Source organism: Nasonia vitripennis (assembly GCF_009193385.2).
Source record: "Nasonia vitripennis strain AsymCx chromosome 1 unlocalized genomic scaffold, Nvit_psr_1.1 chr1_random0003, whole genome shotgun sequence".
Classification (NCBI taxonomy): Eukaryota; Metazoa; Arthropoda; class Insecta; order Hymenoptera; family Pteromalidae; genus Nasonia; species Nasonia vitripennis.
In genome coordinates, this window is record NW_022279589.1 from 1,425,076 (window position 1) to 1,437,753 (window position 12,678).

General features: G+C 31.9%; 3 protein-coding genes across 6 annotated transcripts in view; 1 reads left to right on the top strand and 2 right to left on the bottom strand.

Annotated features, from left to right (window-relative positions):
* Positions 1-12,678, bottom strand: part of LOC107981322 — a 526,190-nt gene that overhangs the window by 394,342 nt on the left and 119,170 nt on the right. The gene's annotated exons all lie outside the window — the stretch shown is intronic.
* On the bottom strand, positions 2,278-3,619 carry LOC116417661. The gene is made up of 2 exons (XM_031931906.2): positions 2,923-3,619; positions 2,278-2,832 (listed from the first exon to the last, which is right to left on the bottom strand). Exons 1-2 carry the CDS (start codon positions 2,959-2,961, stop codon positions 2,425-2,427), a joined length of 447 nt encoding a protein of 148 aa, XP_031787766.1. The 5' UTR covers positions 2,962-3,619; the 3' UTR covers positions 2,278-2,424.
* LOC116417637 lies at positions 4,711-7,142 on the top strand. 2 transcript variants are annotated; one of them, XR_004227890.1, is made up of 6 exons: positions 5,269-5,351; positions 5,447-5,479; positions 5,575-5,637; positions 5,714-6,107; positions 6,189-6,693; positions 6,776-7,142. XR_004227890.1 is itself a non-coding variant. In XM_031931797.1 (5 exons), exons 2-5 carry the CDS (start codon positions 5,279-5,281, stop codon positions 5,740-5,742), a joined length of 198 nt encoding a protein of 65 aa, XP_031787657.1. In that variant the 5' UTR covers positions 4,711-5,015; positions 5,101-5,278; the 3' UTR covers positions 5,743-5,851. The 2 variants fall into 2 exon arrangements, 1 of the variants encoding a protein (XP_031787657.1); XM_031931797.1 differs by lacking the exons at positions 6,189-6,693; positions 6,776-7,142 and adding an exon at positions 4,711-5,015 and having other exon boundaries at positions 5,101-5,351; positions 5,714-5,851.

A 12,678-nucleotide genomic window follows, 5' to 3' on the forward strand; every position in this document is an offset into this window, starting at 1 on the left:
GGGGAAAAGTCAGTGGGGCCAATGTGAGGATTGTAAGTGACTGATGCAGGTAAGAGAAACGAAGTTGCAATACCTAATCTTCCGGATGTAAACAATGAAGGTATGCTTTCTGCAATTTCAAGTTATTGGAGTCGTTAAGTATAATTATTCAACAACTCCAAGAACTTGAAATTGCAAAGCAGAAGGCACACGTCTACTGTTTTCATCATGGAAGGTTAGGTACTGCAAGCCTGTTCGTTTCTCTCCCCTGCATCCGTCACTAACAGTTTGTACGTTGGCCACATATATTTCCATCCCGTACGTTTACGTATGCGTATTATGCATACCGAACGATGTGGAATGGCCCACACAGACATATACGCCCATGCACACATGTCGCGCGCACATACACAAGCACACTGTGGATTAGGCCTATACCTTGTTGAAATTTAATAGAATATTTTAAATAATTCAGTTTAATACATTTCTTTTTTGCACCCTTTTCGTTAGTTTCTTTAATTAAATTATAATTAAGATTTCATTTAAAATAAATAATTTCAGTAAGGCAAGGGATGCCACATAAAAAAAACGCGCTTATCTATTTACCTCACGGGTGGTGTGGAAAATATAGAATAACACTTTAAAGCACACTTTGTATATTACAGTTTTGGTTATGTTTGTATAGAATTGTTTCAACTTCAAATGCTATGCTCATTATAAAATTACCCTAAAATAGTGCTTGAAAGTGTTAATGTTAACAAATCACATTACACATATCTATTTAAAATTATAATTACAAAATTCATATGAATTAAAATGAAGTTGTTTGTAGCTCTGTAAAAGAAGAATATAATGATAAGTCTCGATGACTAATTTTTATAGTAATATCTTTCGTTTGTTGATTATATTAGTGAGAAATTGTGTACGACACGACCAATACCTTATTTAAGCTACTAATACAAATATTTCGTAAAATATACATTGTTGTAAATGAATAAAAATAATCCATTAAATTATAAACTTACGTTACTTTTACTTGCCTCATTTTTTCCTCTGTTCCTTTCCCCTTCCATTATTATTATTATCATAGAAACATTTGTTGTACTCATGTACTACCATTTAAAATTTCAGTATTAATAAATGTTACTTAAACGTTAACTTAAATTAATTTTTGGATTTTTCAAGCGAGATAAAAAAAATTTAATAAGTATTTCAATTTTCATAAATAGCACATTTCCGTCTTGAATCATTAATTATACAAAATTGATAAATTAACATATATAAAATAAGCTGAAAGCTTAAAAATGATTTTGAATTAAGCTTAGCAATACAGTGATGAAAAAAAAAATGAAAATCAAAAATAGGTATTTAGGGCGTCTAGAAAGAAGTCAAATCAAGTACAATCGAAAACTTTTAAGAGGTTGTCATTTCACGTGATTTGATTGTGCAATATTTATTACTATGGTTATCTAGTAAATAAATATAATTTAATAAATGTGTACTCATTTATCACTAGTTACCTACCAGCTTGTTACCGACTCGCTTCTAAACTCAATTTTTTCTATGTGACACGCTCTAAAATTAAGCAACTACATAAGTGCATGATCTTCATTCTTAAACAAATTTTTTAATAAAACGCAATGCGAAACGTGTAAGTAGCGCCCTCTATGAATGTTTGTAATAATTATTATAATAAAATATATTTTGTACACAATAAAATATGTTTTGTACACAATAAAATATATTTTGTGCACAATCAAAAAACGGTTGTGCACGATAATTTTATTATGTGCACAACAAATATGCTAAATAGAAAAGTGTGCACAAAGATCTTGAACAGAATTGTTTACTTCAATTATTGGTTCTGTGCACAATATTTTGTGTACAATATACGAACTTACAATATCTAATTAAAGTTATGTGCATAATAAATTGGTTTGTACTTTGTGCACAATACTTGACTCGAATAATTTACATTGTGCACGATCCTTTGTGTACAATATAATACATTGACAGTTTAGTGTTGATATTATGTGCATAATAAATTTGTGCATAATAATTATATTTTAGTTTTTTAATTCAATTTAAAATAGTGTGCACAATTAAAAATGTATTGTGCATAAAATTTAAGTCATTAATTTCTATGCACAATCATTAAGTGCACAATCCTTATGTGCATGATAAACAACATGTCCTTCTATGTACACAGAGTTTTTATCGATTTCTCTAGTTGGAATAGTCAGAGTTTCGTCTTTTATATGTATAACCTCTTTTATAAAATGAGAAAATGCTATTGGATTTAGTTTTTACTACCTGACAAACTGTTAGTTCTGTTTTATTTACTGAATCTACAAGAAAATGATTTATTTTGAAAAATGGCACATTTAACAAAATAATTACAAGATCGTCGATTAATTTGATTAGATGTCTGGTACAAACAATTATTTAGGACAATTTTTGAAATAAATTTGTTCTTGGTGATACATTTAACTGATTAAGTAGTCGTTGATCTATACTTTTGCCTTTACCAAAATAAGTTATCTCAGAAATTTTGTAGATTTTTTGACTTTTTGATTGAAGTATGTTTTCGCAATAGTATTTTATGCAAGGTGAACAGTCTGGATATACAATTTCTTCTAAAATTTGTGCATGTTGTCGAAGATTTGTGTATCTTAAAATGTGTAATATAACACCTCTTGAAGAATGAATCGCAGTTAGTAAATTGTGATTAGCTGCTTCAAAATAAAATGCTGTGTGCGCCCACAATGGTCCCCAATCGTTGATATTTTTTGTTATATGTAATAATTGGTGCACATAGTATGTCATTGATTTTAATGGGTATAGTTCTTGAATCTGTAATACAAATGCACGAAACATTTTATTTACATCATTTAACATAGTAAATGTGATATTTGTATTTAAACTAATGTGCATTGATTCTACCAGCAGCAACCAATGTCTTAATTTATTTTTATTTTTCATTACTGCATTAAAAGCAGGCACACTGTAGTAAAGTAGCCAATTTTTCCATTCTCAGGCTTTCCAATTACGTCTATCTTTTAGTGATCTAGTTAAACGACATAATTTGTTTGGTACCTTAATGTTTAGTAGCAATTGATCGATTTTTTTCGATGTCGCTATTAAATAAATCACACAAAATAGAATCAGTAAGTTGTGTTACTACTCCAGCTAAGACACAGTGCATATAGTCTGGCGTAAATTCTCTTATTATGTCAAAACTTTTCAAAAGCAATAGTGGAGAAGCGCTTTTGACACCAAAAACAGGATGTCCTGAGTTTAAAGCTTCTTTTGCAAATGCAATAGTATTTTCTGAAGTTCTTTCCAGCGGTAATGGCGTTACGTACGGATAACGTATACTTCCTTCAAAATATGAACCTTCTTGTGTGCACCAATCACAACAACATCTTGCGTTGAATTGCTGTGTTCCATTCATTGGTGCTCGAGCAATGGTATTCACGCAAGCAACCAATATAAAGAATTTTATGTAAATCTCTTCATTTTTTATTTCGCATAAGATCCCAGTGGTCGAAAGTTTATTCATTTTTTAAAAAAATTTCTAACGATACACTCATTTCAGGTTTACCATATCCAAACCAAAGACAAGTGAGAATTACATTGTTAAACCTTGATTGTATAGGGAACTCGTTTAACATAATATATGTATATTGGATATATTAAAAAATTTGATGATTTAAATACTGATGCCCCATCTGTATTCATAATTGCAGTCACATATTTATTTTGATCTGAGCAGATAAAGTAGAAATGAACTCTCTTTACATTTTTCCATCGTAAATGTCATTGATTTGATTCTTTTCATGAACTCTTTCATTCATAATATAACTATAATAATCCTCATGAGCCTTCAAATGTTTACGAATTGCATTTGATGGATCAATTATTGCGAAGAAACAAGAATTTGATGGATTAGACACATCAACAATAGTATCACATACTTCACATGTAATAGTTTCTCTAAAATTCTGAAACTCGCCATTGTACGCAGAGCACGTAGAGCAAACACTATGAAATGTTATACTGTTAAAATCGTTGCATAATTTGTTCATCTCTTAACGAGTATCAGGCAGTATATTTTTTGCACATATTATGTTTATGAGCTTCATTAGATTTACTATTTCCGTAAAAGGTAATTCACCAGACAAACAATAATTCATACACATTAGAAAAAGTTCTCCGTACCTCATGTCAACATGAGCATCAACTGATTCAAATAACCGATCTTCTAATTTCTTATCTGCTTTACTAGAAAGATTTTTTAGAATGTCTAAAATAACATTATCGTTACAATGATTATCTTCCTGTGTCGAGAATTCAATGTTATTTTCCCATTGCCACTAAAATAAAAGTTTTAGATTTGAAAATATTCAAAAATAAATCCATTAAAATAAAATGCAGTACTTATTCACTTACGCAAATTGACTCTGTTGTCGCAGAAAGGAATTTGTTAGTTGAACTACATATATCTGTCATCTAAATACAACATATGGTTACATGAGCGAAAGTAATACAAAATTTTATTGCTAGAAATTAGGTTTGATTTCATAAAAAACATGCAAAATTTATGTTTTAATAAGTTTATAACTTGATGAGATGAAATTTGATTTAGAACATGCGTATAGTACATAATATATCATCTAAATAGTACAATACGGATGTTACATGCTCTACCGAGAGAAAAAGCTTCTAATTTTTATCCAATTTTTTTTTTAGTAAAAGTCGATAATTCAGGCAGTTATCCACGTTGAATCAACTTGGAATCAAGTGAATCAACGACATGGATGTCCATTCGGATAATCCACATAGAAATTTATTCAGATATTTTTAACAGAGAAAATATTAAATATGAAACAATAAAATAAAAAAAAATGTATATAGAGAATGAAAGCGATATACCAGTTATTGAAAAGAGTACGAGAAATAGGATACCTAGACTCTTCTCTGATGAAAGGGAGCCTTCTCCTTTGAAAGCAACAAAACCTCCAGTTGCGCCTAATGTAAATATTCAGTGTTTTTGTAAATATAAATTAAAAAATTTTTCGACAAATAATAGAATCATTAAAATATTTTTTGCACATATAGACTAAAAAGATTAAAGAAGATATGAAACGTAAAACCCTTGCGTCAAGAAGTAAATCAGTTTTAAGCTGACTAAAAAAGAAAAGTTATTTAGAAAATTTTAACGATACATCAGATGATAGTGAGGAAGGTAAAGCTGACAGCCCTAAGAAACTTACAAAATTGAATCAAACTGCTCAGCATGAAATTGCCAGAATTAAAAGTTTGTTTGAATAGAGAACAATTTGATTCTCAGAAAACGTTAAAGAATGGAGGTAAAATAAATTTAATTATTAATACTTTATACAAATTGTTATTTATTTATTACTTGACATTTAAGTTAATGCGCATTTTATACTTGAAATTTCAGTTACTGAAAGTGAAATGACTGTGAGCGAGTCAGGTTGGTTTATTACGATTGCTTTAAGACATGATTAATTAAGTTTATATAATCAATACATTTTTCATAACCTACAATAATTTTTGTTTGTATTTTAGAACTCAGTGATGATGGCTTGAGTATTAGCAGTCGTGAAACACCTAATAAAAATGGTCCAGAAGGTATTTTATTAAATATTGAAAAATAATTTTTTAATAAAGAAAATGCTAATTTTTTTTATTTTGTTTTTCTTTTTAGAGAAGAGATATTTTTTCGCAAATTTCTGATCAAGAAAATGGTGATACAGCTGATTTACCAGCTAGTCAGCAGATAAGGCCTAAAGATACAGATGATATATTACAATCAGAAGATATTCAAACTAATAATACAGATAATAATCGTGCTGAAAGTAATGAAAATATTGAAAGACGAAATCCTATTTTGAATCAGAATTACCAAACTAATTTATCAGACAATCCTGATAAAGCACGTAGACAACCATTAATACGTTCTCATGAAACAGATGATCCTCCGTTAGCACATGGCAGTCAAACAAAAAATCCAAACACTTCTGATTCTAAAAATTTAAGGAATTCAGGAAGACAAAGACATAATCAACCTCAAGTCATTATTACAACTTTGAATAATAAAAGTAATCAATGATTTTTTATGATAAGAAATTAAAAATAATCTTTATCAGAATTTTAAATATGCATTTTTTATATATAAAAAGGTTACAAAACTAGAGGAGACAGTATCAAATTAATCATTGCTTGCTGTGAGTACTATATACGAGAGGGTTCACCAGGAGTAGAAGATCGCAGGAGACGGTATCAAGTTACGGGCGACCTGGTTTGCTAACAAAATATCCACTACTATTAATTGTTGAATTATTTTCTTTTTTATGTATTCTTAAAACTAATTTTTCCAAACTATGCTTTGATTTTAAACTATTTTACCTAACCTCTTATTTTTTTCTTTCATACAAAAATTATTCTGTAACAAATGTGATTTATAGATTTACCTGGGTGAAGGACTTAGTATAACTAGCGTAGGCTTCAATTATATGTGTAAACAGCCAATAAAACCATTTTTAAGATGGCTCGCACTCGAGATTTGGGGACATGAAACTCTAATGAATAGAGCTTTGCAGATTGAACGAGTGAATAAAAATAGTTATCTTCCTGGAAGATCACCTTCTAAACAAATTGAAGACGAACTACTGAGATTATTTATAAGTAAGTTATGTATTTGTTATTAGATAATGTTTTATAATATAAATTAACTGATTTATTAATTTCATAATTATGCAATTTGTAGGCATTTTCCATGACTATACTGAAAAAAGAACAGATTTACTATTAGAGGAACGTACAGAATCATTACACAATATAACAGTGGAATTATCTTTGATTATAAGAGACTTGAGAACAGACTATAGAAAGAATTACGCCAAAAGGAGATTGTAGAAATAAAAAAATTCAATTATTTTTATTGAACTTATGTAAACACCGTAAATTGTCAAATGTAAGCGTAGTGCGAATTCATTACACAAGATACGTTGGAACTGATTTTTGATGTACACAAAAATTATTTTAAGTTTCTCGCTGTGTACCTACACACTACAGTTTAATACTTTTTGAAAACTTAAGATAAATATAATTTATTTTATTTTTATGGCAATTTATGGTAGAATTTGATTGTCTTGAAAAGATCAGTACAAAAAAAGTATTTATCTTTTTACAAAAAATCATGATTTGTAAAAGTCATTAGTATTATAAGTTTTTGTTTGTATGTTAACGACAATCATTCAAGACGGTGTTTGTTTAATACTCATTTACTATTAATGATCAAAAAGAAAAGTATTTTTTAAATATTGCTAATTATGTGATACACTTTAGTTTAACTATAATAACGATCGTTAAAAAAGACTACTGTACAAAATATAGTTCTTAGGGTAGATAAAAGCTCTATTCAATTTATATGTTTGTACATATAAAGTAAGAAAATACATTAAAATATTTATGTAAAAGTAAAACCAAATTTGTTAAATCGTTGTAATGAAAATAAGTAAATAAATACAGTTCTTATTTAAATACAATTACTATTTAATGTACATGTTTATTACTGAATATATCAGTTACAAAATTAATAAAATCACCTTATTTTTTTTTTAAATATTCGGTTATCATATGAATACTCATATGAGAAATTGGTCGAAATTCTCATATGATGACTCATATGAGAGCGCGTAATCCTGATGTAAAAGCCGCAGTTGTGGAAAGATTTAACAGAACGCTAAAGGAACGAATGTTTCGCTATTTTACCCTATAAAAATACGAAACGTTATATTGATCTACTGCAAGCTATAGTTCAGAGTTATAACAATAGTATACACTCAACGATAAAAATGAAACCTGCTGCCGTGACAGTTTACAATGCACAGGAAGCTAGAAAAAATATGTTGGAAAAATCTTTGAAACAACAGGTTATGAGGAAAAGACCGAGATATAAAGTGGATCAGTATTTTCGAATTAGCAGAGAGCGTAACATCTTTAAAAAAGGTTACAAATAAGGCTGGAGCGAAGAGATTTTTAAAATTGTTAAAGTAAAAAAACGTCAAAACTTGTTCATCTATAAACTGGTTGATTTAGAAGGTGAGGAAATTGAAGAATTTTTCTATCCAGAGTTTGGTGCACAGTGAAAGAGTATCGCGAGAAAAATTTAAAATAACCCTGTTGGAAAAGGTCGATAAAAGTCGATTAGATTACTTATTGACTTGAATAGTAAATCTTAATTTCACTTTTTGCATTAGAACTTGATAAATAGAGATAAAATACGATAAAAATCAATATAAATCGATAAAACTTAATATGAAAAATTGCAATTGAAATCGATAGACCATGATCTTCTTGAAATTCTATCAATTTCAATTGTAATTTTTCATATTAAGTTTTATCGATTTATATTGATTTTTATCGTATTTTATCAGGTTTTATCAAGTTCTAATGAAAAAAATGGAATTAAGATTCACTATTCAAGTCAATTGAAATCTTATCGACTTTAATGGTGAATTCTAATCGCCTAGCCGAGTCTGGACTGAAACTAAAACGTAAGGCTAATGAGAAAATAAGCGAACTTATGGAAGGCTCCGGCTATAAAGGGATGGTGCTCAAACGAGCGTCACAGTTGCAGTACGTCGGTCGTGCACGCAAGACCGCTAATAAGAAGAAGAGGCGAACTAGCAAGAAAAAACAAAAGCTGTAAAAAGACTAAAAAGTGGTAGAAAGAAGAAGAAGAATACAAGAGGAAAAAAAGTGAAAAGTGCAGTGAACAAAAAGCGTAGGAAATCTACTAAAAAAATAAAGTTTTGGATATTTTCGATTAAATCAAAAATTTAAAATGTCTTTATTATATCATTCAAGCTGCGAGTGCTTAAAATCAGAGCTTGATTTGTTTTTGTAGGAATAGTGTGGCTTTCTTAGCGCACACACTCCCATATATATATATATATATATATATATAATTATATATGTCAGAGGGGTGGTTCAATAAACTTTGCACACACACACATACGATTCACTCTGAATACTCTGGACGTCTTTATTAAATATAAAACCTTTACAACATTCTGAAAGACTCGATGCGGTATATCACGCAAAAGCGGTCCGCTCTCGTCAACTGTCGGGGACAGACTTACTCGCCGCGCTCGGCGTCGCTCGCCCTAGAGAGGGGAACAGTCCCGTCGCTCACAGCGCCACTTCGTCGTTGCGTGCGATCGACAAAGCTACTCTTACAGTTTTCACTACCAATTACCCAGACCACTATCGAATCATCATCATGTGTGGAATACAAGCCTGTTTCATCATTCTCTGATCAAGCACCTGTAGAATTTTTAGTCGCCGCAGCAGGCGAAGAGTATATAGATTTAGCTCATACTATGATCATACTAAATGTTCAAATAACACCCCACAACAAGGAAACGGATGAGTGTAGCACCTGTGAACAATTTCTTGCACTCAATGTTTAGTCAAGTGAACGTTTTTCTCAATCAAAAACTTGTGACGCCGACTAATACACTGTATCCTTATAGAGCGTACATTGAAACTTTATAGAATTACGGACCTGATGCAAAAAATTGCATCTCTCGTCGTCATTATGGGGAGCGGATACAGCAGGAAAAATGGATGAGAAGCCTGCCACTGATTGTACAATAAAGGTCTTTTAAGTCGTCAAAAATTTACGAGCGATGGAAAAGTCGTTGATCTTTTAGGACATCTGCACATTGACGTATGTAATCAGGATAGATTTCTTTTAAATGGTGTAGAAATGAGAGTCCGTTTGGTACGTGCAAAGGACGCTTTCTGTTTAATGGATGCCTCCGATAAAAATTATAGTGTACATATAAAAGAAGCTAGTTTACTTGTACGACGAGCAAAAATAAAACCAGATGTTTTAGTGGCACACGCTAAAACATTAGCGACAACAACTGCAAAATACCCTCTGACATGCGTCGAGGTTAAAGCATTCAGTATGCATAACGGTATACTCGGCGAGTGTTTAGATAATGTAATTTTCGGGCAATTACCGAAAAGACTCATCATAGGATTTGTTAATAATAAAGCTTTTAACGCCGATAGATTACTAAATCCATTCAACTTTCAAAATTTCGGTATTAATTATTTATCACTTTATATCGATGGTTAACAAGTGCCGGGTAAACCGTTACAGCCAAGCTTCTCCGCAGCTGCGCCTCTTTACGTAGACTGTTACCACACTCTTTATGCTGGTACTGGAATACACTTTGCAAATGAGGAAAATGATATCGATAGAACAGAATATCCCTATAGCTTTTATTTGTTTGCATTCGATCTTACCCCCGACATGTCTGCTCATTGCGGTATGCATTGGTCCATAGCCCGTAATGGAAATGTGCGTATCGAAGTGCGTTTCGATAAACCATTAACACACACCGTAAATTGTATTGTTTATGCTGAATATGACAATATTTTAGAGATCGACTATTCGTCAAGTTATTTTAGATTACAATTCATAAGATGTGCGTAACAGTAAGAACGAACAAACGAATCGCAGAACTCAGCCTCCTCCCTCTTTTTTGTTAAAGTTCTGCGTTGTATGCAGAGGGAGAGAGGGAGAAACCGTGAAGGGAGAGGGTTTGCCTATATAACCTCTTCGGATTTTGAGGGCTGTTAGTTCATCTCTAGTATTTGAGAAAGAAACGGTCGATAGCTGCAATGGATTTTATCATTGATATCCAAACTTTTCACGATAAAGAAGGGTTATTTTTACCTAAGGAGATTGCTGTAATTGCAGTTGACCGTAATTGTATCGCTCATTGGATTGTGAAATCACCGTATTACAACAAATTACCCAAGGGAATAATTTTGACTAATTCTTATCTTTCGTGTTATCATCACGGTATAGAATGGTACGATGGTGAGGCCGCGTTGGAGGACATTTCCGTCGTTACACTATATTGCCAGAGAAGCAGACACAATTTACACACGTGGCTAGCAGAAAGCTAATCTACTAGAGCGTATTTTGGCATGACAAAACCAAGTCCAGCTAAAATTGCTCGTGGAGGTAAGGCAAGAAATCGGGGATTCTAGCAGATAAATGCCACTTTCCTCGTTTGACTCAATCAGAGTCCCACATGTGCCATTATCTATTAGTCGGCATCGTTGCGGGCATCCTTCTTCTGTTACTCCTCGTAACCATCTTCACATTATTTTCACTGCAATTATCGTGTTTCCCTAAAATAAAAAAAAATTCTGTCACTATATTATTGTAAAAAATAAATTTGGATTCCTCATTCTTCGTCTTCTTCTTTTTCTTACCTTTAACTCGTGGAGTTTTTCCTTGTGTAACACTGGTGAATCAGATTCCATTGAAATTGTAAAACTATCTTCACAAAAATATAACAACGACTGTGTACTATAATAATTTAACATTTCTGCCTCCAATTTCACGTACGCAGCATTTTCTTTTATTAATTGTATATGGAAACACGATGGTGTTTGAAACGCAGACACTCTCACTTCATGAACTGTATGAATCAAAGGATCCATGACCCGTGCAAGAACTCCACGAGGATTCATGACGCAGGAGTTGCTACCTCTACAAACTGTCTACGTATAATAGATTTTACTAGAGCAAAAAGAAAATTTGGTTTTTCCTCTCTCTCTCTCTCTCTCTTTTTACACACATCTAGTGTTGCTATAGCGAAAAAAAATAAGTGGGGTGAGAGAGGAAAGGAGGTGGAGGAGGAAATAGTGAAGAAAATCATCCATGCTGTATATGAATTTTTGGTTCAGAGCGCCACTACAGGTGTTGCTTCTATAGTGGCGCATATCTTCTTGTAAAATATAGGTCAACAGCAGTGCGAGAAGCGACACCGTTGGTCATTCACCTGTGCTGGGGTTAAACAGCTTACCTGCGCGTCGAGTAAAAGTCCTACCCGGCGGCCCTGCTAGGTCTTTTTTTTTACCTCCGAGATTGGATATAATTTTTATTTTTATTTTTTATTCATGTATATAACCATATGATACAGAATATCGATGATTAACAAATTCTCTTTTTTTCAAAACAGCACGACATTTTTTCGTTTGCTTAAAACTAATAATGTCAGTGACTGACGTTCGACCTATATGGAAATTCCTAACATATATATACAATTATTCGCGCCTCAAACCGCATTTACTTCCTTCTCTCCCTCCTCCTTCTCCTCTGCGTGAATAATATCGAATTCGTGATTTTCCATCATCTCTAAAACAGAGTCGAAATTTATTTTTTGACTATTCTCATAGTTGAGTCGGATGCCCATTACTTTTCACGTATCAAAGGTTTCGCCGTTGGGTGCACGCACTCTATAGGCGTAGAATTTCGGATCGCCTGAAACAAAGGTCTCGATACCGAAGCAGCTACTTCTGTTTTTAACTTAGTAGCTGCATATATTACATTCTCGTTAACTAAAACTATTCTACCTACTTCCTTTTCCGGGCTAGTTAATAATTGTAAAAACTGCTCACTCGAATTAATTATTTCGGTGTTAGGCAAATTACCTCGTTGTCCAAATTTTCCCCATAAACTATTTAAACAAAGTTTTGCAACCGAGCGCATGCTCGGATTTTTCTCTATTTTTTGAGGATCTAGATCTATACCCTACTTTTTTTTATAATAGGCGATGTAAGCCGCTTTACTCG

Excerpts from the sequence above, each read along its gene's own strand:
- LOC116417661 (XM_031931906.2), bottom strand. The coding sequence starts at position 2,961 with ATGAAAAATAAAAATAAATTAAGACATTGGTTGCTGCTG. Across the intron at positions 2,833-2,922 it reads TAAGACATTGGTTGCTGCTG|ATTCAAGAACTATACCCATT; the intron begins GTAGAATCAATG and ends TTTGTATTACAG.
- LOC116417637 (XM_031931797.1), top strand. The coding sequence starts at position 5,279 with ATGAAATTGCCAGAATTAAAAGTTTGTTTGAATAGAGAACAATTTGAT. Across the intron at positions 5,352-5,446 it reads GAAAACGTTAAAGAATGGAG|TTACTGAAAGTGAAATGACT; the intron begins GTAAAATAAATT and ends TTGAAATTTCAG. Across the intron at positions 5,638-5,713 it reads TAATAAAAATGGTCCAGAAG|AGAAGAGATATTTTTTCGCA; the intron begins GTATTTTATTAA and ends TTTTCTTTTTAG.